Here is a 25,855-nt window from a genome sequence, read left to right as displayed (position 1 = left end):
GGAATTCAGCGGTAATTCATTTGACGATTTACACCCCTGCTATTTGTGCTTTGACATAGGTTTTTACCCCTGAAAAATCATTCCAATGAATACCTGATCCCTAAAATTGTTGATTTTTGATTTTCTGCCAATCAACTGAACAATTAAATTCAATGTTTTCAGTCTATGCAGGCCAAGTGCTTCACTATTACACTGAAAGTGTATTGAAAATCTCACCTGATCAGTGGGTGAGTAGTCATGCTGCCGGACAACATCAACCCTGTCTAAGAAGCTGTGAAAAGAACAAGACAAAGAGAACCGGTCAGATCTGAATGACATAATATGATAAGTATATTAACAACATAATAATAACAACCTAGTACATTGGTGGGAGAAAGAGAAAGATGGAGGATGTCTGTCCCTGAATGTCCACCAGGGGGCATGTGTTTTAATTCACAGTGAGATCAGAGGCAGCCAGTCTGAGTCACCAGCAGCCGTTTACTGTGTCAGACCAGAGCAGCCTCATCAATGGAGCCGCTGTAGTAGTACGTGCACAGGAGGAAGGGTGTGTGTGACTGTGTGTGCATGCACACATGCACATCTGTGAGCGGTGGCAGTGTGTATGTGCGTGGGCGGACCTATGGTGAGTTGAGATTTGCAGAGCGCCTACCCGAATGCATGTGAATCGTTCCGATGTTGTGGCCTACATTTCTGCCGCCTTTCAAAGTGTGTGAGCTGCCCTGATATTTTCATGATCACTGGATCAGTCACCTGTAGGAAGTGTACTGCTGTCCCCATTATACATGGGAACATGGAACGAACACGAGGGCTTAAAAAATGGAATTATAAAAAATATATATAAATATCTAAATATTCCCTGCTATCCTGACAGCACTCTCAGATGTATAGCAAAAACATAATGTAGAAAGAAGAGCTGGAGCTGCACCGTTCCGACAGTGGAAAGAGGAGAGGGGTGCTACACGCTGAGAGGAATTTGGTGATTATCTTTAAGCTAAAGCGGCCCGTATCTTCAGTGTCCCACTAGCCTGTATCGATTTAGACACAAGCGCTGCAGGTTTTCCCCACAACAATTCCTCCCAAGTGTGAAGCAACAACACAAAGGCAAAGACGCCAACTACAGCTACAACCTGTCAGTGTAAACTAACCTTCTGTTTACAGCCAAAAGCAGAAGGAGCATTCTGAATTCAGTTTGGTCATTAAGTTATTACAGGTTTGCCATGAGAATCCCCCAAAAAACATTCAATTACAATTAAATTGGCCACTGGATAAGAATATATTTGACTTGACTTCTTGGATTTGTCGTGATCAGTATCATCTGAAATCATTTTTTTTTTATTTAAGAAACAGACTGTATCTTAATTATATGTGTTTAAAATTATTAGTTATTATGAGTTATTTCAGAATTGCTTTTGGTCTTTTCTGTGTTTCAATGTGAATTACTGGACTAAAGATTATTACAACTTCAGGAAAAGGAAACAAATGATTTGGTTCAGTGGGGCACAACAGGAACTGATATGGATGCAACACTAACAATGGAACTGTAGTTTAAATATATTTAAGTAAATAAATCCAAGCAGACGCACCAACGGGCACTAATTCGCACAGAAAAATACACGTATTTAATGAAAGTGAAGCGATTGTTGATCTGATCAACTTCTAAGTAAATTCATAATGAGACAAGATGTGTAAGGGGAGTGACTACCACCTGCACATATTTATTCCTGAGAAATCCTTTAAAAAGGTCAGGAGCCACTGTTCCAGAGTGATGGCATGGTTAACTGCTGAAGAGGCTGCTAACATACTCAGTCATGACCCACCCAGTTTGATTCCTGCGCGGCTGTCTGTTTTGAGTGATCGTCTGCACTCCGTTCTTACAACTGGAAAGGAGGAACGCTTGCTCGTAGCTGCAAAGGTATGTAACCCCCTCTGAGATAACTAGGAATGTGGCAGGCCAGGGTGAAATGTGACAGGAGGGCTGCAGGTAACACTCAGAGAGGAACTGGGGGTGGGGGGGATGGGTCTGCGGAAGCTACAGCACCGGACAGAGGCAGAAAGACTCTCACGCTGCATTCCAAATCGCATACTCTCTATTACATGCTGACCGTAAAAAGCACGTAGTTTGCATGCAGTAAGCACACAATTGGAACATCGTTGGTTATTTTCACTCAGTCGATGTGACATAACTTCCGCGGTGCAGTGTGTATTGTGGGTCAGAATCGGCAATAAAAGCATGCTGCATTTAAACACATGCAAATCTTGTTCTTCCATACTTATTAGCAGGGAAGTATGGGTATTGAAACGCAGTTTGAACAGTTTGGGCATTCCCCCATGGCTCCGCACATATGCACACTGACACAGGTATTCATAGGAAAACACACACGGAGGCGATTAAGAAGCCGAGCAGTATGGTACCATTGTCTCTCTACAAGGGGCCGAGTGGCTCAGCTGCACACAGCACACCACACACACACACACAGCCTTCAGTGAACAACTGTTCTGACAAACTTCCTGTTGCTGCCCAGTTTGCACCATGGACCTATAATAAAGAGTTTGCACAGATCAGACCCCAATCATACCACCATCACATGCCCATGATGAGCCCCCCAATAACATACATCACCTGGATATGACAGAATCTAATATAATCAGAATATAATCAGCTATTCCCATGTCTGTACAATATTTATAAGGATTCAAACATGGGGCGCTCGGGGCGCTCCGGTGGCGTAGTGGATAGAGTGCGTAGCATATTGGCTCCAGCCTTCGTTGCAGTGGTCGCGGGTTCTAATCCGACCCGTGGACCTTTACTGCAGGTCATCCCCCCTCTCTCTCTATCTCCCCATTTCAACTCTGTACTATCAAATAAAGCTTGAAAATGCCCAAAAAATAATCTAAAAAAAAACAAAAAAACATGGGGTGCTCATGGTTATAGCGCCCGCCCATGGAGGCTCAGTCCTCAGAAGCAGCAGACTATGGGTTCGAATCAGGCCCATGGTCGTTCTCTGCATGTCATTCCGCTATCTGCCCCATTTCACCTCTGTCTCTCCAAACTAGCCAATATAAAAGCATAAAAATGCAACAAAAAAAAATCTAAAAAAAAAAGAATTTAAACATAATTTTCTTTAATTCATATTGCTCAATCACTTAGGTTTTACATATAAATCAGAAGCTGTTGTTTCTGTTTTCATATTTGCTCAGTAGCTTTGTATCTGAAGTAATTTTAACTTCTGTTTTTCCATGCCATTGAATATAATAGAATATGATTGAATTGAATTGAATGTAAAAGCTCTGACTATGACAGAGTTAACATGGCTGCTGCTGCTGCTGCCGACATCTGCCGAGGCCAAACTCTGGTTTATCTACAGCTCGGGTCTGAGCCGTCGACAGACACGCCCAGGACAAACACACTGTGCTCAGTTTTTAGCACTTCTCCCTATTAATAGGAGAAGTGCCAGTAATAACCCTGCCTAGTAAGTTGAACTAAATAATAGTGGCTGCCCCAGTAACAGAGAGGTCTGCGGTGTTATGTTTAACCTGACAAGGGTTATTCTGGGGTGGCAGACAGACCGACTTAAAACTACTGGAAATACACACAGGACACTTGTCTGGTGTTTGGAAATAACCCAGTATTTACAAGAAAAGATTAAGGCCAGACCATTTTTAACTTTGTGCTCTACTTTTTCCTTTGGTATCAGTAAAACATGTGGCAGGTTAAATTTAGGGCAAACGAAAACGAACATCTAATTTATATAATGTTTCTTTTTTTTTTTACTACTATAAAAACATTTTATACATATTGATATTTTTTAAAAAAAAGCTTAGAACATTTTGGTAGTTTAGACTTCAAAATTAAAATATAAAGAGTATACTATCGCAATTTGTGTCTTTCAATTTATTTTAAATTATATCAAGAATTCCACTTAGAATAGATTACTCTTTATAAATTTCCAATGCTCAAAAATATTCGTACTGCAACAAGTAGTCCACATTTCAACAACAGCATTAAGGCTGCAAACAAATATTACTTTTTAATATGTTTTTCTTTGGCAAGAATTCCCCATGATCAGTCAAACTGAAACCTTCCCTTGGCCGGACGGACACGAGAGGCTACAGCATCAACAGCTGGCCCAACAAAGCTGATAACATCATCTTATTAAAGTGGCAGAATTAGGATTATCTAGACTATGAGCTAGTATGCTACACATCTTCAACTCTGCACCGGATTAGGCCACTCAGAGCTGCACCGCGATGCTGACTCGTCTACACATGTACGGCTGGACAGGGAAATATGATGCTTTATTAGTTTAATTTGCTTGGATAAAAAAAAAAAAATCTTTCAAAATAAGATAAAATTAGCAGGTTTCAAAGCAGGGCTTCAAGGATATAATTTGACGTGTGATGTGTGTTTTAATCTTTTAATCCCAATTTAACATTCACTTCATGTGTATTTAAATTATATTAAATTATAATACTATTATTTAAAGTGTTTGGTAATTTCCCTCTATTAAAAAAATAAGGAATTAACAGTAAAAACAACATTTACTTTAAGTGTATTTCTTGACAAGGTTTATGGTTTAATGTGAAACACACACGCACGCAGATAGCCGGCAGGATTATGTCCCTGAAAAGTAACTCTTTCCACGTCTGCAAAAAGTCATCCACGTCTCCAAGAATTTCAAAAATTTAGCAAACTATTTATTTTCATTTTAACATCGTCTCCTTCCAAAATGACACTAAAAACATCTTAAACAAACGCTTGTTACTATTTCTGTCAGCCCAGCAGGAAAGTACAATTTTAACTTATTATGCGTGTTACATAAATAAAACTTAGCAACGGGTAGGAGGGTTAAAAAAGAGAAGCAGAAAATAAAGACTAAACATATCTGTGATGAGTCACCATTAGATTAAAAATAGTTTACTATTTTTGTCACTTGTGTTGTATTCAAAATACATAAATAACTTTTTAAATCTTCGCTAATCCTTTCTCAGAATAAGGTTTAGTAGCGCCACGTAGGATTTAACATACCAGGAATTTGCTTTGGTATTTTATGCCATAACTTCCAAATTAAACATAGTAAGTGAAAATAAAGTACTGCACGCCAAGGTAGGAGTCTCAAATATAGAATTGTATGCAAATTGTAGGTAAAACATATGTTTAAAAGGAACAATTGGTTTTAACAAAACTCTGTATAAGGAGTTTACACATTTTTACAGTATTGACAATGCGTCCAATAAAGACTTGCGTTAGTGTTAGGTATGGAAACTTCTTAGCAAGAAGTACATTTTTCACCAATACACTGCACCACTATCATGTGGTATTTACACTACATTTTACAACTTTAAAATTAAAAAGGGAAATTTAGCAAAGTCTGGAGCAAATGCTGACTTTTAAAATACTTGAATTTGTTATTTTTTGATCCTGAAATCAAATCTTCCCAGGCCTCTGAAAAGTCTGAAAAGTCTGAAAATGGTGTTTGGTGCTTCCTCACTGTGCACGGCCTTCCGAGCGGAACCATTTCAGGGGCTTTCACAGCTTCTTTGTACCTTTAACGCTACGCATTGAGAGCCTACCAAACCAAAGGCTTCACCAGCCGATCCTTGATCAAACACACATACACACACATACACACCACAGCAAGAGAGAGAGGGAAAGAGAGAGAGAGAGAGAGGGGAGAGAAAGAGGAGCAAAGAAAAGAGAGAGAAGGCTGTGTCTGACATTACAGCGCTGCTCCAAAAATAGCTCCCTGGCGCCCTGGCCTCCAGCTTGGTTGTCATGGCGACAGAACCACAGGCGCTATAAATAGACAATCGGCTCCAAATCTTGTGCGACTGGAGTGAGGCCAGAAACAGGGAGAGACAGATGGGGAGAGGGAAGGGGGAAAAGAGAGGGAAAGAAAGAAGGAACGAACCAGCGACGGATAGAAGAGAAAATTAAAGGAGGAATGATAGAAGAGGGGGAGAGAAACAGGGCAACAAAGAGATACAGAGGGAGAGAAATGCAGGGAATGGAGTGGGTTAGAGAGAGAGAGAAAGAGAGAGAGAGAGAGAGAGAGAGTGTGGATGGAGTGCAAGGAAGGAAGGACAAATAATAAAGCGACAAAGAATGAATGAACAAATTGAAGACGTTAAGGATTCACAAAAGAACACAAGAGGACAAAAACAAAGAATGAACAAAGTGACAACCAAATATTTAACGAAAGAAAGAAAGAAAGAAAGAAAGAAAGAAAGAAAGAAAGAAAGAAAGAAAGAAAGAAAGAAAGAAAGAAAGAAAGAAAGAAAGAAAGAAAGAAAGAAAGAAAGAAAGAAAGAGACGGAAGGAGCGAATGGACACAAAGCGGAAGAGAAATGAAACCAAAAAAAAAAAGATTAGGAATTTAATGAAAGAATGTAAATTTGTGTACAATGTACAATAATACAATTAATTAAAGCAAAAACAAAGATGAACAACTCAATTAGCAAAAAACAACAACAACAACAACACACTATAAAGTAAGTCAAACAGAATAAAAGATTAAAAAAAATACGCAAATTGTGAAATAAAATGAGACAAAGACAGAAAGCAATGCGTGAAAGCTAGCACTGGGAACACCAGTAAACAGCAGCTGAACATTGGGAGCGGCTCAATCACTGAACACACACACAGCATTCAGAAAAGCACAATACAGAGAGATTGTGGCAGCCTTTTCCCCAAGACCAGCTCGCCTGGAACACTTCAAAATGTACCTGACTCTTTCTACACATCGACACACAGCCATAGAGCACGTTTAACATCTGCTGCTGCTTGCACACACCAGCACACCTCTTTCCAAACACATCTAAACAGAGTCAGAATCACAAAACATAATGTATTGACATTATACAGTTTGTCTTTTCTCGCCCCTCCCTCTCATGATGAAGTAATAGACACTCAATCCGAAGCAACTTTACCGTTCACTCAACAGAGTTTCAAGAAACTTTATCATGTGTTGATTTGACACTGTATTAAACCATAACATAGGATTTTGTCCATATCCCCAACCTCAAATCACTCTCCTAAACCTTTTTGTCACTGACACAGTTTAAGTTAAAGACACTAAATTTAAGCTACTAAATAATGACAATAAGTCCTTCTAAAAAACCTACCAAACATAAGACTGTTCAACGTTTTAATTTGCTTCAATTCGCAGCACTGTGAACAGGCTCCTCCCTACAGTTTTGTTTACTGGTTCCAAATACATAATTGTCCGCAACTGGTCAGCAATGTTTCATTGGCTGTTTTTCCACAAATTCCTTTAGGCAATTTTTTATTTAACTTTGTTTATGCCACGTTCCATCCACCACTGTCGGTCCTTTTCTCATTTCAAGAAAGAAAATGTGTTTTCGTTCTCAGCTTTCTAACCAAGAGAGAGATGAGAAGGTCTAACCCACTCTCATGGCTCTGCTGCAGTAAATGTGAAGCAACAGCCAACGGATTGTTAGCTTAGCTTAGTTTAGCACCAGGCTTGAAAACGGGGGGGGGGGGGGGGGGGAGGGGAAACACCTAGCGTTGCTTCATCCAAACAAAATATGGCTACCAGCACCTCTGAAGCTCACTAATTAATTAATTAATTAATTAATTAATAATAAGGTAAAAATTAGCCCTACTTAAACAATAATACAAATTGTTTGTGGTTCATTTTCTGCCGACCAGACCGATCGATTAATCAATTACTTGTTTCAGCTCTATTACCAATTGTGAAAGATGTTGTATAAATATAAAATATAACGGTTTGTTCAATTGCTTCAAAGTTTACAATTTCAAACGATTATATAAAATTTACATTTGTCAACCAGGTCAGAATCAAATGTCCCTCCACAGCAGTATCAGAACCATTCATATTTTCATGATAAATTGCAATTACAATTATTAAATACATTTTTTGGGGGCAAATTCTGATGATCTCTAACCTTTGCAGCTAAAGGATTTTTTTTGTTAGAAAATTGTTATCAATTAATGAAGAAAGATTGGTGATCAAATATAAACAACATGAAAAAGTTTGGAGGGCTATAACTTACATGTGTAAACAGTTATGAGATGTAAAGAGTGACAGACTATGAGTTTCTCCTTAAGAGGAACCCAATTTGTCTAATATAACAGTCACGCTGTTTGGAATTAATATGTGAATTTCCCACAGTTACAGCAAGCTAACACAAACACTGACACATCCACATGCAATCAAGGACAACAACATCCGGGACCATATAAGGAGTCAGGAAGTGTTAAAAAAAAAACTACAAAAACACATCATAGAGGAGCATGACGGAGCAAAAACCCAGCAAAGCTTCAGTGACTTCATTCCCATCAGACAGAGACACAAAAGCATCTCCACACCATGAACCTCTTCAACCGTCTCTTTTCAAATTTGTATCAGGACATGAATCGAATGATATCCTTTGTTTGTTTCTTATAGGGACAGACAGTGTGTATGGGGGTGGCCCTGACTTTTTCCTGATCCGAGGTTGACATTTTCATTTGACGCTAACATGTTAACAACCTTCATCAATAATGCTGAAGTTTGTCTCTCGCTCCTAAAAACACTCGCTCATTCTTCCTTCTTCTTGGTCTTCTGCAGGCTGCCTGGGTTATAAATAGCTCTCCCCTCTCCCTTTTTCTCTGCTTCTCCGTTTACATAAGCACACGGCGGGGGGAGGGGAGCACTTCCGGTCTGGCCACCCAGCCCAGCATCTGATCCATAACACTGGGGCTCGCTGGGAGAGAGGAGAGGTCCCGCAATGCAGGGGAAACCCTCTCTTTATGCATTGCCATCGGTCTCCCCAAATCCTTGCTCTTTTTTCAGACGTTCTGCTAGTACAACTTTGTGACTAATCAATACGTAGCAATACAATCTGCCATCAAGCATTACGAAATCTTAAAAGAATAGATCTCGAGACATACAATTTTAATTATGTACAGTATATACCTTTTTATATATACCCTATAATATATAAGCAAAATTATCACAATTCATACTGCCCAGGAACTGGAACCTAGTACAATTCTAATGGTGGCAATCCGTCAGGCTCTTAGAATAAAAGAGATTTTAGCCAAAGCCATGAATGTGAGTGAGTGATTCATGGCACCACAGATGGCATTTCAGTGTGGACCAAAGTGGTGGACAGACAGATCGACATTTCATCCAGATCTACAGTTCCAGTATTACAATTAGCAACATAATTCATTTCCCATTTTGTTCATCTACAGGTTTACTGAAAACAACGCAAAACAAGAATCCAGTGCAGCAGAGGGAGAGCAGCATTCCCTCTTTCGTGACTAAGATAAAAAGGTGTGCAAGTCTGTCACCACTGTCCATGTTACAAAGGAAAATTGTTCTTAACTTTATTGGACAGATTTCATTATTATTATTATTTTTTCTATTGCCTTTTGACAGCCTATTTCAAGTGACTAAATACCAACAATTACCAACAATCAATGCTGATACTGATTGCTAATAGATAGTGTTAAACAGTGATGATAATACAGTGCATGCTTTGAATTCCTTAGATAAAGCTACAGTATCTCACAAAAGTGAGTACACCCCTCACATTTCTTCAAATATTTCATTATATCTTTTCATGGGACAACACTGAATAAATGACACTTTGATACAATGTAAAGTAGCGTGTGTACAGCTTATATAACAGTGTAAATTTACTGTCCCCTCAAAATAACTCGACACACAGCCATTAATGTCTAAACTGCCGGTTACAAAAGTGAGTACACCCCTGAGTTAAAATGTCCAAATTGGGCCCAAAGTGTCAATATTTTGTGTGGCCACCATTATTTTCCAGCACTACCTTAACCCTCATGGGCATGGTGTTCACCAGAGCTTCACAGGTTGCCACTGGAATCCTCTTCCCCTCATTCATGACAACATCACGGAGCTGGTGGATACTGGAGACCTTGCGCTCCTCCATCTCCTGTTTTAAGAAGCCCCAAAGATGCTCAATAGGGTTTAGGTCTGGGGACATGCTTGGCCAGTCCATAACCTTTACCCTCAGCTTCTTTAGCAAGCCAGTGGTCGTTAGGAGGTGTGTTTGGGGTCGTTATCATGTTGCAGTACTGCCCTGCGGCCCAGTTTACGAAGGGAGGGGATCATGCTCTGCTTCAGTATGGCACAGTACATGTTGGTATTCAATGAACTGTAGCTCCCCAGTGCTGGCAGCACTCATGCAGCCCCAGACCATGACACTCCAACCACCATGCTTGACTATAGGCAATACACACTTGTCTTTGTACTCCTCACCTGGTTGCTACCACACACTCTTAACACCATCTGAACCAAATAAGTTTATCTTGGTCTCATCAGACCACAGGACATGGTTGCAGTGATCCATGTCCGTAGTCTGCTTGTCTTCAGCAAACTATTTGTGGGGTTTCTTGTGCATCATCTTTAGAATAGGCTTCCTTCTCGGACGACAGCCATGCAGACCAGTATGATGCAGAGTGTGGCGTATGGTCTGAGCACTGACAGGTTGACCCCCCACCCCTTCAAGCCCTGCAGCAATGCTGGCAGCACTCATACGTCAATTTTCCAAAGCCAACCTCTTGGTATGACGCTGAAAACGTGCACTCAACCTTCTTAAACTGGGCTGCAGGGCAGTATTGCAACATGATAACGACCCCAAACACACCTCCAAGACGACCAGTGGCTTGCTAAAGAAGCTGAGGGTAAAGGTGATGGACTGGCCAAGCATGTCCCCAGACCTAAACCCTATCGAGCATCTTTGGGGGTTCTTAAAACGGGAGATGGAGGAGCGCAAGGTCTCTAATATCGACCAGCTCCGTGATGTTGTCATGAATGAGTGCAAGAGGATTCCAGTGGGAACCTGTGAAGCTCTGGTGAACTCCATGCCCAAGAGGGTTAAGGTAGTGCTGGAAAATAATGGTGGCCACACAAAATATTGACACTTTGGGCCCAATTTGGAATTTTTTTCTTAGGGGTGTACTCACTTTTGTTGCCTTCAGTTTAGACATTAATGGTTGTGTGTCGAGTTATTTTGAGGCGACAGTAAATTTACACTGTTATACAAGCTGTACACTGACTACTTTACATTATATCAAAGTGTAATTTCTTCAGTGTTGTCCCATGGAAAGATATAATGAAATATTTGAAGAAATATGAGGGGTGTACTCACTTTTGTGAGATACTGTATATGCGACTTGGCTTGGACTTGCAAAGAAAAAATGACTTGTGGGCATCCTTGGAAATAGTGCCCAAATGTAATTTATACTCATGTGACTAAAACATTTGCTATAAAACTACAGAGCCGAGAGAACTTCATATTGACCCAGTATTACCACACGCTACTTTAGAACAAACACATCGTCATTGACAGCAGGGCAGGCATGAACCTTGACACTCTGAACTCACAATAACCATGTGGCAAACCCCCGAAAAACAACCCACAGTGTTCAAGCTGAATGGTTGAAGAACAATTATAGCACTTATCTGTGTATGGCTGCACTCTTGAGAGAAATACGTGTGTTTAATATGTATGGACTGGAGTTGGAAAAAAGAAAAGTGTATACATTATTTTTTTTTTTTAAACAGGAGACTTACTACTGTGCGCAGTCAATGAGTTGATATTCGTTGGACCTTTCCCAGCAGGACCGCACACCCTCGTCCTGCCAGAGAATCTTTGCATGGTCATAAAACTCCTGGAGAGAGAAAGGGAGTCTGGATCAACGACATACCACAACTAGAAATAGCTGCAATTCAAGTTCTCTTTTTAGGATCCATGAAATAAAGATAGATCACTAAAAGAGCTAAAGGAAAGATGTAGGGGTTAGTAGTACATGAGGGACAGACAAGCAGTGTGGAAAAAAAATGTGGGGATCAAAACTTATTTTTTTTTTTCATTAGTTAAACCCCCTGTGAGGAACTTTTAAATGTTTATGAAACGTCATATTATTAATCTTATATAAAAGGACACACACACACACACACACACACACACACACACACACACACACACACACACACACACACACACACACACACACACACACACACACACACACACACACACACACACACACACACACACACACACACACACACACACACACACACACACACACACACACACACACACACACACACACACACACACACACACACACACACACACACACACACGTGATTAAGGCTGGCTCAGGAGGAGAGCAGCAGCAGATGAGCGGGCTCTGGCAGAGGCAGGAAACAGAAGGGTTCACTGAGTTCATGAAAGAAACGGAGAGCTTTGTACTGACACAAGGCTTGGCTGTCAGCACACAGGGGCCTATCTCTTCACTACGATCTTCACTTGGTCCCACACACAATGAGGTCAAGCACAAACAAGCCATTATGAGCTGCAGAGCTATACTGTATGCACTTAAAAAGTCCTTCTTTTAACTTCATGTAGGAGAGTGAGAAGGTTTTGGCAGAAGCAGGTGTAGAAGTTAGAAAAAGTAGATAGGAAGGCGGAGGGAGGGATACATGGGGACGAGGTGACACTTGGAAGTCATTTTGAATCTAGGTCAGTTATTTTGTCATACCATTGATTTGTCAAAGATGGTAAAATGGTAAATGGAGCACAATTACATAGCACTTTATCTAAGGCGCTTTACATAGTTTGCCTCTCATTCACCCATTCACACACACAGCAGCGCTGACGAATTATAGAATATAAAAAAACCTTAAAGAAATTATGTTGAGGAAAAAAGGTGTCCTACATGATCTACCAGGTGACATATCACAGTTCAATACTAACAAAGATAGAATAGAATAGATGGATACATATGTTTTTAACCATCCCTAAAAGGGAAACTTAATGAAATGCAATTAATTCAGTAAGAATTGTGTTTCTACAATTTACCTTTTATCTCTCTATCTTTTGTTGGTTCTAAGGAAGTTTCTCCCTTTTGTCCTTCACAGAACTGATGTTTTTCTTAGGAACAGAGGGTTTGCATATTTTATTAATTCTACGTTATGTTACACGTTGTTGTATGAATAGAAAAGCCCTGCGAGGCACATTTGTGATTATGGGCTATTTACAGTAAATACAATGGACTTCACTCGCTTGACTGCAATGTGCTAGGGAGCGAGGAGGCACGGGACAGGTGGACATTGCAGCAATGGGTCTACAAGGAATGACAAAGCCTGAGAAAATAACCTCAGCAACAATTGCATGAGGGCGTGGCCGCGCGGTCCATAGATTTCTATGAATAATAACTATGAGGAATATTGATTAGCAATGACGCTCGGGAAAGGAAATCTAGAGGAGATTGAATCCAGGCCTTGTGTTTCATTCTTTTCTCTCTTTCTCTACCTCCCCTGTTAAAGGTAGAGTCAACCAGTCCGACTGGTTTGCAGTGCGGCCTAAGGGCAGGCGAGGGGGAGCGGGCTGAGGAGGGAGTACGAGGTGCTGGTGGAGAGGCAGAGCTTATCAGATAGATTTCAACTGTATTCTCTTTCCTGAAAAAACCTCCCGTTCACTTTAACGGTCATGAAACGTCGCTTTAGACCTGCTACCACTGTGCTCAAAGTTTCATTAGGGCTGCTCCATTATGGAAAAAATCATAATCAAGATTTTTTCGATTTAAATTTAGATCGTGATTTTTTTTAACACAGATTTGACTTTGAAAGCGTGATGCGTTCTTTAACTTTTTAAACTACATTTTATTGGAAAAGCTGTCTTTTTAATAGTGGATTTTTATTTTATTTAATTTTTTTAATCGTAATTGCGATTGAAATTCAATTAATTGCACAGCTCTGAGTTTCATTTCAAAATAATAGTTCAACATTGGACGACTCCCAAAAAGCATAAACACCACGTTTTTGCTCCAAACTCTACACAAACCCCACAAGGAAAAAGACCAACGTCTCAGTATCAGGTCAAAGTGTGAGTGCTGGCCTGTCCCTGCATTGACACATTTAAATACTATCTATGATTGAGACGCTGCAGTTCTAACAGTGGAAGTTTAGGGACCGGTCGAGGGCCCGAGGGGAAGAGTTGCTTTGAGACCGTCCCGCATACTAAATTTGCTGTTAAGAGACAGAGACAATGTCAGGAGACTTCCTTTTGCTTACACACAAATACACACTCTCTTCACTGGAAACTCTAGCTGTACAATTCTACACTGTGGAAACGACCAGTTTAACCGCTGAAGCCGTCGGGCCGGGAAAAAAAACTAAAACAGGGACGACGCAGTTTTGTTCCTCTATCCGTAAACTTTCATTAAAAATGCTTAAATGATTTTAAACAAATTTAATAACATGACTAACGATTTTTTGTTTAATGTACTATTTCACAGTTAAAAAGTAAGATTTTTCTTTTCTTTTTTCTTTACAGTCTGACAATATCACATCTGTTCTCCAAATATTTGCTCCCATGATGGATTAAATCTCCATATCATTCTTTACATTTGCAAAGGATTTAGATGTTTTAAAAGCAACTTCTTTTGGACCATTATCCAGATTTTATACAAAGATCCCGATAAATCAAACAAGGTATTTTTGAAATCCTTTTGATCTTCACTACAAAAAAAAAGTGAATAGTTGAAAATAAAGTCAACAGAGTTCTAGATATGTCCTTGTTCGCATTAGTTTATAACACAAGGCCTCACAGGATAAGCGGGGTCAACGCGTTTAAAAATATCAGCGTCAAATGACTTTTGTTGATATAGTGAAAATTATGTTTTATTTTTGAAAAACAGGGCTGTAACTCATGATCTTTAATTATCATTATCAACTAAACTTCTCAATCTTCACTGTTTACCAGTCAAATATGTATCAGACAAGTTGAAAAAAAACTGTCGATAAAGCATAAATAACATTACATTTTCAAATGTCTTTTTTTTTTAATCCTAAAATATTACATTTACAATTGTATTTTTTCAGCTCAATCAAAATGTTCCATCATAAATACAGCCACAGCAAGACTCCATAACTTTCAAAGACTGTGCAAGAATGCAACGTTAAAACAACATTTCAAGGGGCGCCCTTGGCTCAGTTGGTAGGGCGTCCCCCCCATGGGCCTCGGCCAGCAGCGGACCCGGGTTCGATTCCAGCCCGCGGTCGTTCTCTGCATGTCACTCCCCTCTCTGCCCCATTTCAACTCTGTCTCTACACTATCAATAAAGCATAAAAATGCCAAAAAAATATCGTAAAAAAACAAAACAAAAAAAAAACATTTCAATATAAAGATGAACATTAATTGCTATCAAACTGGCAGGCTGAAACACGACAAAATGAACTGTGAAAAAGTAAATTAATAAATGCTCCAGCAGCGGTACCTGCAGCTAAGGGAGGAACCCTTTGAGACTCAGTTGTTTCTGGAGGACGGGTCCCTCTGGACACATTTGGGGTTATTACAGACAATCAGTGTTAATAGGCGGTGTGGATCTCTCAGGTGAATGGCTCATTCAATTGACAGCCTCCCAAGTGTAAGCGCATACCTGCTAATTACTGAATCACTGCGCAAACACGGCAGGCATTCGTGTGCTGCACCTTACTAACCTACAGCACATCACCTAGACCAGCAGGATTATTCAACACTACGGCATTTAATAATAGTTACAATAAGACTGTGAGATCAATTTTACAACCAAACAGATAAAACATATTAATGAAACATTACACCTTTAAAGATTAGAGCAGATTTTAAAGAAGCTAGGAAGAGTTTTCAGGTTTTGGTGATTCTAGTGGCATCTTTTGACAAAAGCATTAGTGTTTTTACAACACCAACACCCAAGCACATGCTATCGGCGCGTGCATTTGTTTAGGAAGCAACTGAAAGAGAGACGGCAGGATGCACCGCAATGAGGTAATGTATTTATTAGTGACTCTGTAAGACTAATAATGTTAATATGACAATGGTGAAGCATAGTAAACTTTGATTGAGTACCACCTTTCGGGAAACACAGGATGTTCCAGTCTGACTGCTGTAAATCGTTGTGTAAATTCCCGGGAATATAGGACCCATGAAAAGACATTGATAAAAACGTTCTAAAAAGAACGTTCTGGTCTTGTTTGCTGTTACAGGTCATTTATGATCAAATTGCAGGACCATATACACAGTCAGTAAATCCCGAGGGGAAAAAAGGCATGACTTACCGAAGGAAAGTCAAAATTCTTCTGGTTTACTTGGTCCAGGACATAGAGGATTCGGCACTGGTTTGCAGGGCAGGCTAACTTGCATGGCGGTGTGAGTAGACTCATGGCAGCCACGATCGTCTGGATGGAGAGAACACAACAAGAAAACTTAGTAGAGTTATTCATTAGAAGAAAATATGAATTAATATTCAAACCCTTTGTTAATCAAGCACGTCTTCAAGTTCCTTTACATCAACATGAGAAATAGAGCTTCATTACTCAGTATTTTAAAAGCATTCAGAAAATTGTTGTTATTTGTTAAGAAAAGTTCCTATTACTGCATTAAAAACCTCAGAAATAATTTATTAAAGAAAAATAAATTTTTATTTAGATAATTATTTAAATCGGACAGGAAACTAACGATTGCACCTCAACACACACAATACAAGCAGACAATAGGCAATAGCGATAGCAAATTTATTAAAGCACAATGTGTACGTTAGAATACTACTTACTGACTGAATCATTCAAAATGGGTCAAAAGATCGATTTCTTACCTCTATAGCTTCTTTAATGTTGTTTTTGATATCGCGAATTTTCTGCTTTTTCTCCCTGTGTGGAACATAAGAAGGGTTTGTATTATTTTATTACACTAAAGCATGAATTACGAAAGTGAAACATTATCAACCTAACAGTGAATACAGTTCATCCCTTTGCTCGAATGCTAATAAAAATGTGATTATGTCGAGAAGTAAACAAAATCCAAATATGGATAACATAGCTTTACAGGAAAAAAATATTTATGGTATATCTAAAATATAAAAAGAAACACGTGTTATTCCAAAATGATGGTAGAGAAATGTTACGTAAGTGGCAGGAGGTTTGGGTAGGAATTTGTTGTGTAACATAAACTACTTCAAGATCTCTTTCATACGCCTAGAGGTAAATTGTTATCAGATATCATTGTTATAGCACCTTCAGATGCACAGATATCTTCATTTTACTGACCAGGAGCAACTTCTGAATTGTGTGTATTTGCTCATACAAAATGAGGACAGCAGTACCTGTCAACATTTTGGGGACGACATATATTAAGTACAAAAAAAGAAATGTGGGTGTGGTCGCGAAGGACAACACAGACTCTTAGTGTGCATTTTAAGTCGAATTTTAACTGCAACCTATCACATGCACCAAAGTAGAATCCAATGCATTAGTGAATACAATGCTATGCTCCATATTTTTGTCTATTTATTGTTGTGAAAGATAAACAGGATTTCGGCATGAACACACAGCGAGGCACTCAGTGTATGCAACCTGTGGGCTGCCGACCTAACAGTTACATTATTTAAAAAGTTTGGAAATCAAAAGACAGGTTTGATTCCTAAATTCCCTAAATGAAACAACTGCAGAGCAGCTGCTTACGCAATGGGCTACCTGCATGGTGGGATTTCTTCTAAATGACCCAAGGCGAACTATGTCAGTTTATCATCAGAACTATGCTAGGAATTAGCATACCATGGTTATCACATACCACATGGTGTGCTACGTTTGAGTGCACTTTGGAGTATAGTTTATCGACATTACAGCAGTGGCAGGCTGCAGAGCCAAGAGTGTCAAGCTCTTGTTGAGCAGGAGGATTTCAAATTAAGAGCGTGGATATATATCCTCTGGTAAAGAAGGTGTTGTTTTGAGTCGCTGCATCACGGCATGCTGCTGCTGTAATCAAAAGTAAACCTTAAATTAAGGATGTTGTGTAAGACAACAAGGGCAACAAGTTATTTAACCCTAACTAATGCAGAGAATAGCCTCTTATTTCTTAAACAACCATGTCGGAAGACCTAAAAGGCGTAAGCGATCTGCTTAAGATTTTTGAATGTTGTAAGAATGGCATCAGATAGCTTCTCTCAGGTTGCACTCACAATATGAACTCCACAACCACAACAACCATAAACAAAACATCCAGTTTGAAATGAACTAACCAATACCAATCTCTTCTCAGGTCGGCTATACTGCCCCTCTCACCCTCCACCTATATCACTCACTCCCCGTCATCTCCTCATCCTAACATGCAGCACCTTGTGGTGACTGGCACTGCCCTGCACCCAGAGGTGAAAAACCCAGCAAGGTCTAAAAGAGACCAGCAACATACCAGACCCCCAGGAGCTCATTCAATTCAATTCAAATAACTTTATTTAGGTTGTTTGGCTAAAACGCCGACGGTAGATTAGTCATTAGCGTCTGTTCGACATGACCATAACATTAAGCACATAAAGATGATGCTCCCACGTTCCCTAAACTCCCTTTCTAGGAAACAGATGATTCAAAAATAATACTAAAAACTTGTTTCCATTGCATCAATTAGGGGATTTATTTGGGGGAGACAGGGAGGCCTGAAAACACCAGGGGCAATGTTTCCATGAAAACCTGAAACAGATAAAAGCATTCTTCTTCTGTCACACAAACAATTGAGTATTTATTTACTCCAAAACACCACAGAAGTCGGCCCAAAACACATGACTTCATTCATCGGGCCATATTGAACCGTTTGGAAAATGCCAATAATAATACTATCAATAATGACAGAGAGTCCATGCCTCCGTGCCAATAGAAATGTGAAAAATAAATATTTGTCCGTCTAGCCAAGCAATCAGTTTGGTCAATCTTAGTATTCCTTCCTTCTAATATAAAAAATATATAAAAAAGGAGAAAAGCAACTTTTCCCATCTTTCTGGCTTAAAAATACAATCACTCATACACCCAAAAAAAGAACACAAAAGTGCAGTGTTTGAGGGGTGAAATGTGCTGTGGGTGTGTGTGATTAACAACAGAGATAGGGGGGGGGGACAATACTTACTCTGAGTTGAAGCCATTTACGTGCAATATTCGCATCTGTTTGACTATCGTGCTTTTCCCGGATTCACCGGCCCCTGAGAGCAAAAAAAAAAAACACAGGAAAAATGTCAGATACCGTTTTAGCAGAGACATACAAAAAACTTTACAGTCATTCAATACTGGATCTAGGAAGATCCAGACGCTTTGGCATCAGGTTAGTTGGATAAAAAGATAAATGATTTTAACTTCAGGAATCAGTGGTAGTATGAAGTAGCCATGAAGATTTGAATTTTGAGAACTTTACTCAAGTATGTCAAAGACAAATACTGTGTGCTCTGTGTTGATGCTTATGCAGTTTAGTTCCTTCTTCCCGTTTCAGACGTCTCCGAGTTGTTGCTATAGTTCCACCAGAAAAGTGATTTAGATCTCCTATAACTTTCTCAGGTGGCTTCATGTTAAATACTAGGACTGATGTGTTAAGGTTGAAATGACTCAATTTATCACAAAAAAACAAAGAGACATGTCACACTTGACAGTTCCTCGTTATCACCTGAAGTAAGTAGTTAAACACAGGACTTTTACTTGCAATGGAATGTTTTTTACATCGTAATGTTGTATTGCAACTTTTACTAAAGTAGATAAGATAAGCTCAGAATACGCGTTTTTGTTGTTTTTTTTATAGCAAAAAGAAGTGAGATGTCTTTCAGGACAGGTGTCAAAAACAGCCAGGCTCTGATGACCATAATACTAGGAAAAAAACCTGTATACGTCCTAGCAAACTATAAATGAAAGAGGACATCTCCAAACCCGGACACAGGGAGCTAGGCTACAGCACGGGCCTGTTATTCAGAGCCTAGGTGTTAAGTGTACAAATCTAGGATCCATTTCAGATTAGAATGAACGGGACACTCATTCAAGGGGAAGCTCGTAATCCTAATAGTAATCCTAATTTGCTCTCCGTACTCCAATAGGCTTAGCGGGAGGATAGGATACGAGCCCTGGCCTTGAGGTTCATATATCGCGACATGGAGGCCCCTGGATGATGACAGCCAGAAATAGCTTTATCAAATTAAAAATAGCAGAGATTTTTTTAAAGGACTATTGGAGAATATATACATTGCTTGGGTAAAGCATGGTGTGGAGAGGTTTACACAGAAGCTGAGTGCGGACTGGAGTCTAGAAAATAGCATTAAAACAAGCAGGACTAAAGGCCTAAATAACTCAAAGTGAAGGCATCTGGGATCTACACCAACACAGTCCATCACACATGTTGCTGGGTGCCTGTGCCTGTGTGTGTGCCTGTGCGCCTGTATGTGTGTGTGTGTGTGTGTGGTGGGGACGAAACAAGCATTCACACCACCAGCCGATCAGTGGCCTATGTCTGCATGCTGCCTTCGTACAAATGGTGTTCACTCCACAATAAGCCGTGAAGGAGAGGAAAGGCCTTCTTTCTTTCTTTTTTAAATCGTCCTGTGTCAAGTGTAAACTGGTGTAGTGACATCATTGCATCATTTCTAAATGCTGCCTTCACCGTAACAGGCTGTAAAACATGTTTTTTTTCATGGGCACAGTCTGAAACAATGGCTGTTACATTTGGATAACAGGTGAAAATACACTCACCGGTATGCTTTGTTGGGTGCAACAATTCAACACAAAATGGACCTTTAGGCCTAAAATGAACACAAACGCACACACACGAATACACACAGACACACACATTCCTTTCAGAATAACCTACCTAATAGTAGTAGCCGGTGAGTGGCCCGGTATATCTGTTTGTCTTTTTGGAGCTGCTTCTCTATCTTTTTGTTGGCTTCCCTCTGAGCCTTCTCCTCATTTCGTTGGTCTTCAGTCTTACTATTGCCTAGACAACCCATCTTTCCAAAAAAAAAAACAGTGACGGGTTCAGGGTGGATTAGGTGGATGGGTGGGCGAGGAAGTTTGGTGTTGATGATCAGAAGAGACAAAAAAAAAATCAAATAAATCCTAAATTCCTAGATTGGCCCAAAAGAGGAACACCTGGCTCAAAATGGGTGACATTTATGTTGCCCAGTTAATACAGATGTGAAAACCTGTCAGGTAGTAGTAGGCCTAGACAGATCTGCTCTCCCACAAGGCGTTTGGCAAAAATACGTGAGGATGAATGGATGTGGCTATTTGCTGGTAAGGAGCAGAGCAAACGAAAAAAAAGCCGCCCCTCTCAGACTGCTTGGTTCTTGTGTGTTTCACTGTAAATCCGCAATGAAGTCATCAACGTTGATAATGAGCCTGGATGTGAATTTTCTCTCCAGCAGTTGCAAATGCACATGGATGAGCGTCTGTGGTCCTGTTTTCCTTGGAAGGTTTTTCTTTTATTTAATTGAAACGCTGGGGTTTTCCTCTTTTAAAAACATATTTCCACGCCTTTTTACGTTGAATTTACTCAGCAAATGTCTCCTCCGGAGCCCATCTTCGGCAGATATCTCACACTGCCATTCAATTCATTTGCCCTCGCAACCAAAAGCAAAACCCAATTTTTACTTTATTTTTTTCGACCCCCCCTTTTCCCCCATCCCATTTAAATAGCCTATATTATTATTTAGGAGTGTTTTTCCAATTCCGTTCAACACCTAACCGGAGCACACCAGACGAGTGGTAGGATGAAGAAAAATAGCCTATATTTAAAAAAAAAATGTTGCCTCTTAAAATGACGGCATGTGAATCACCAGGCTCACACTGGGGCTTCTCCTTTTCTCTTATCTCAACCGACTTTCAAATCCGTCACATTATACACACAGTTTCTGTCAATGTTAAGTGTGTGTGTAGGGTAGGAGGCACAGGGGGTGGGGGAGTTGTCGTCGTTGATGTTAGCAACCTTATCAATAATATCCTGTTCTTAGCCGATGTCAAAATGATATCCTTTCCCAGTCAACAAATGCTGGTGCTAGCTTGCTTACTGTCTTTTCTCAGAGGGTTCGTCCAGACCCCCCTACAAAAAAAGGCCTCTTCTCAGTCCTTTTTTCTCTCTTGAGTGTGTGAAACGTTAATTTGTATTTCTCCTCGCATCGGAAAAGCTCCTCCGCACGAGCGAAAGGCGGCGGTTGGTGGCAGTTGGATGTCCTTGAATGTAACGCGATATATCCAGGTGATATTAGCACGGATCCTCCCGTTATTTCCCGGTTTGGCGCAGGTACAGCAGCCCGCTGTCAAGTCTCTCGGCGTTTTGTATTCCCTTTGAATCCGTATGGCAGATTATGGTTACATGTGCATGATGCATGAACATACCGCGGTGTTTTCAATCACTGATCCAACGGCGAGACATTTCACATGTAGCTTATATTGTTTGTTTGCTTTACCGCCGAGAGGCCGTTGGACCAGGTCGAGGAGATGAGAGTCGTTTTCTTTGCGTCTGAATTATTTTTGCCCCCTTTTTTCTCTGAGGATTGTACATTGAGATAGATAGCGTTGAAGAGGTGGGGTGGGGCAAAGCTCTCTCACGGAACCCTGGGAACGGTAGGTAAGCTCCACGCGACGAGAATTCCAACTTCCGGTTAAAACTTTCACAATAAAGCCCATAAAGCCTCCACATAACATGGAAGCTTCATTGCTCAACTATAGGCTACATATTTCACTGTCAGAAAAAACAACATACAATTCCAACTCTCACACATTATTCATTATTGTCAAGCTTGCTTTATTGGAAAATAATAACATTTCAATACAGTTCAAATTAGCCAATTTTATGGACAAAATGAAAATATTGGATTCATTCTCCTGATGTGGAAGACGCCATCCACTCATTAATTTAAGAAGAAAAATAATGTTAGCCCAAGAATATATTATTATGTTTGAAATATAACTTTACAATAAAATAATATCTGAAATATCTCACTTTTAAAAAGAAAATAGCCATAGCACGCAAACTGAGCAGTAAGGCAGTAAACTAAACGGGTAGCCTATGTACAAAGGGTCTGTAATAGGGAAGCCCATCATAGCAACATGTCCGTTTACAGAGCCTAGGCTACGTATTAACAATAAACTGTTTTTTCAGTGCACACACAATATTGACAAGTAGTGGATTATTAGGAGAGGAGATATGATATGATTTTGACAACAAGCATTCTCAAGAATCGCGTTTCGGTAAAAGTTTAGAAGCTTTACTTAAAATATCGTTTTAAGTTATATAATTCTACTGAAAATGTGATGTCCTTATTATATTGTTTATACTGGTGTATCAGTGTGTACGCAGCATTTTACTGTTACATTTTAAATTATGAATAAAGTATGGTAGTCCAGTACATAGTATGTAGGCCTGTTACTTCTCTTGTGCTTGTCCCCTACAAAAGGTCAAATGAGAAATCTGGTGTGGAAAAAATAAGTTCTGCAACTCCACTATTTGCTGTTGCTGATGATATAAAAGATTTGGATTTAGATTTAACATTAGATACAAAAAAAACTTTTTAAGAACATCACAATACAAAAACTATAAACTGTAAATAAATTAAAATAAAGTCCTAGATTTATATTTTTTGTGATTGGCCTTTATCAAGACTTTATTTTTGCAGCTGTAGATATAAAGATAAAAACTATTAATATTGTGTTTTTGCTAACTTTTTCCCCCCAATAAAGTGTTATTGATTATTGATCTATATGTTAAATTCCAAACGTTCTACAAAGTGTGACAGGGGTTACATAATTTGAATTCAACATAGATCAATAATCAATACAAAATGCAAGTGTATACATAAAGGCAGACATTTGAAAAACATGTTCACTCATTTTAACTAAGGTGAAAAAACTTTTGCTTTTAGTATGAAATTAAGATTTAAGCACTTCTGGTTTCCTCCTTGCTGCCGCTTGACGAATCTTGATTGAAGCAGGCTCGGATCACATGACTGCCCGGAGCGTCATGAAACAGAGGTACAGAAGGGGAGAGGCGCCCTCTTTGAAGCAAAATGATTATCAACCTATAGCCTACACCCGAGAGGCATAAATCAATAAATCCAAAAACCTATAAAATAACTCGGAAAAATGATTCACAGGCATGAGGTAAAGAAAAAACACACACAAAAAACAGTAAAATGGCATCACATTAATTTAGCAGCAACATCACAAATGATTATAAAACTTGAATGATACTTGGTTCACTGAAACTCGTTCTATTTAGGTCACAAGGAGTTTTAATTGAGGACAATTGAAGCTTTTATCTGTTCTTATTACTATCAAATCAAATAACTTTGATAAAAAATGGTCAGGTAATAATAAAACTGCAATAATAAACTAATAGCATCTTTCATACAAGAAATGCAGCTCAACGTGCTTGACAATGATAAAATGACATGCATTACAAGCTTCATTTAAAAAGACAAATGAACAAAGATGTCAGTTGATAAAAGAAAGATCCTGTTATTGAATCAAATCTTTCAACATCTGTAAAATGACTTAAACTCAAGTTTTAGTACTGGACTTTTTATTGACAGAGAGAATGCAGCAACTGTTGTATAATGTACATTTTACTTATAGTCTTGGAGAGGTTATCATGTCAGTCACAGTCAAGGTTGAGTTGCACGTATGTTTTGATTTTGTCAAGTGGAGTCTGAAGTAATCAGATGCATAATTTAGGTGATAGGAGATTAAGAAAATAGTTTAGTTTGTGATATCATGTAGGAATGTGGTTTAAAGGGAAGAGCCAAACTCATAAAGATAACTAATTGAAAACAATGGCTGATAGGAAACAAGTAGCAGCTGATTGGCTTGATGAGTATGAAATATGTCAACCCAAGTGAACATATGGGAGATTTGGATAACTATGTTCTGCACTTCAGAGTTCACACAGACACGGAAAATAGGCTATGCAAAAGAGCATTTATGCCTTTGGAGGCTTTTGGTGGTACAACACTTACAAGATTATTTTTGTCATCCTTTATTGACAGTGCAGAGAGACAGAGATGAAATGGGGCACAGAGGGGAATGAGATGCAGAGACCGACCACGGGTTTGATTCGAACCTGGTCTGCTGCGAAGAGGACTGAGCCTCGGGATGGGTACAAGGTATTTGCAAGCTTCAGAAAAAAACAAAACAAGAGTTATTCGTTAAGAGTTTTTGTTGCTGCAACAATAAACAATAAAGCCTTTTTCATTGCCCTCAGATTATGGAAGCCGCCAGCAGTTTATGTTAAAAGGTTATTTGTTTTGTGGATATTCATTTCTTTAAACATTCTTGCACTTCAATTGAAATATTTTCTTTACACCCCGAACAGCAATAGTAAAATGCTGCTCATGGTTTGATGCATATTCTTTCATTTTCATTTAAGCTTTATTTATCCTCGAAAGATCAGTTCATATTGAGCGCTTCCACATTTTAAACTGTCAGTATATTTAGCTGATAATGCTACTGTTTGTATTTTACATAAATGCATGGCTTTTGAAGTGAAAGTAGTACCTTACTGGCATATCTGAAGGCTGAACCCTTGTGAATATGCATCATTATTATCAAAGAGGTGGGACGAGGAATATATGTATAAGCAACAAATGACAAGTTTTTACAGTAATATATGTGGCATTTCGGTCTGTGTGAGAGTTTCCAGGTTCCTTTATCTTTATTATCACCCTGTTCTTTGTATTGTAATACTTATTCAGGATCAACAATACACTTGTCTAGTAACCTTGTGTACCTCATATATTAAATAAATGAAATGTGGAACATGCAGAGAAAAAACGCACAATTAAAATAGATTGAAAAAATAATATAAACATGATAACAGACCACCTCCGTGAATTTGAGTTTCTCTGATGTCAACAAATAAACTAACAACTTTGTCAGCAATGCACAGGGAGTGGAAGGTATAAAGCCCATGGGCAGGTTGCCAGTCTATTACATTTAAAGGCTATTTGTTTGTCATCAACCTGAACAATGTAACCATGTGGGAGGAACCTGTAGCTGATAGAGGA

At 39.3% G+C, this 25,855-nt stretch overlaps 1 protein-coding gene across 1 annotated transcript in view; it reads right to left on the bottom strand.

The window, feature by feature from the left end:
* LOC307249355 (guanine nucleotide-binding protein G(s) subunit alpha-like) overlaps window positions 1-22,373 on the bottom strand; it is a 28,413-nt gene extending 6,040 nt beyond the window's left edge. Inside the window, exons 1-6 of the mRNA XM_080026026.1 lie at window positions 20,665-22,373; window positions 18,949-19,021; window positions 16,652-16,706; window positions 16,116-16,235; window positions 11,580-11,677; window positions 217-271 (exon numbers count right to left, since the gene is read on the bottom strand). Of these exons, the coding sequence (XP_079882152.1) occupies window positions 217-271; window positions 11,580-11,677; window positions 16,116-16,235; window positions 16,652-16,706; window positions 18,949-19,021; window positions 20,665-20,803 (540 nt within the window). The 5' untranslated portion in view covers window positions 20,804-22,373. The remainder of the gene's footprint in view (window positions 1-216; window positions 272-11,579; window positions 11,678-16,115; window positions 16,236-16,651; window positions 16,707-18,948; window positions 19,022-20,664) is intronic.
* Between the last annotated feature and the right edge of the window lie 3,482 nt (window positions 22,374-25,855).

The sequence above is a fragment of the Ammodytes marinus genome (genome assembly GCF_949987685.1).
Source record: "Ammodytes marinus genome assembly, chromosome: 4".
NCBI classification, from domain to species: Eukaryota; Metazoa; Chordata; class Actinopteri; order Uranoscopiformes; family Ammodytidae; genus Ammodytes; species Ammodytes marinus.
This window is presented reverse-complemented; position numbering and strand designations above follow the sequence as displayed.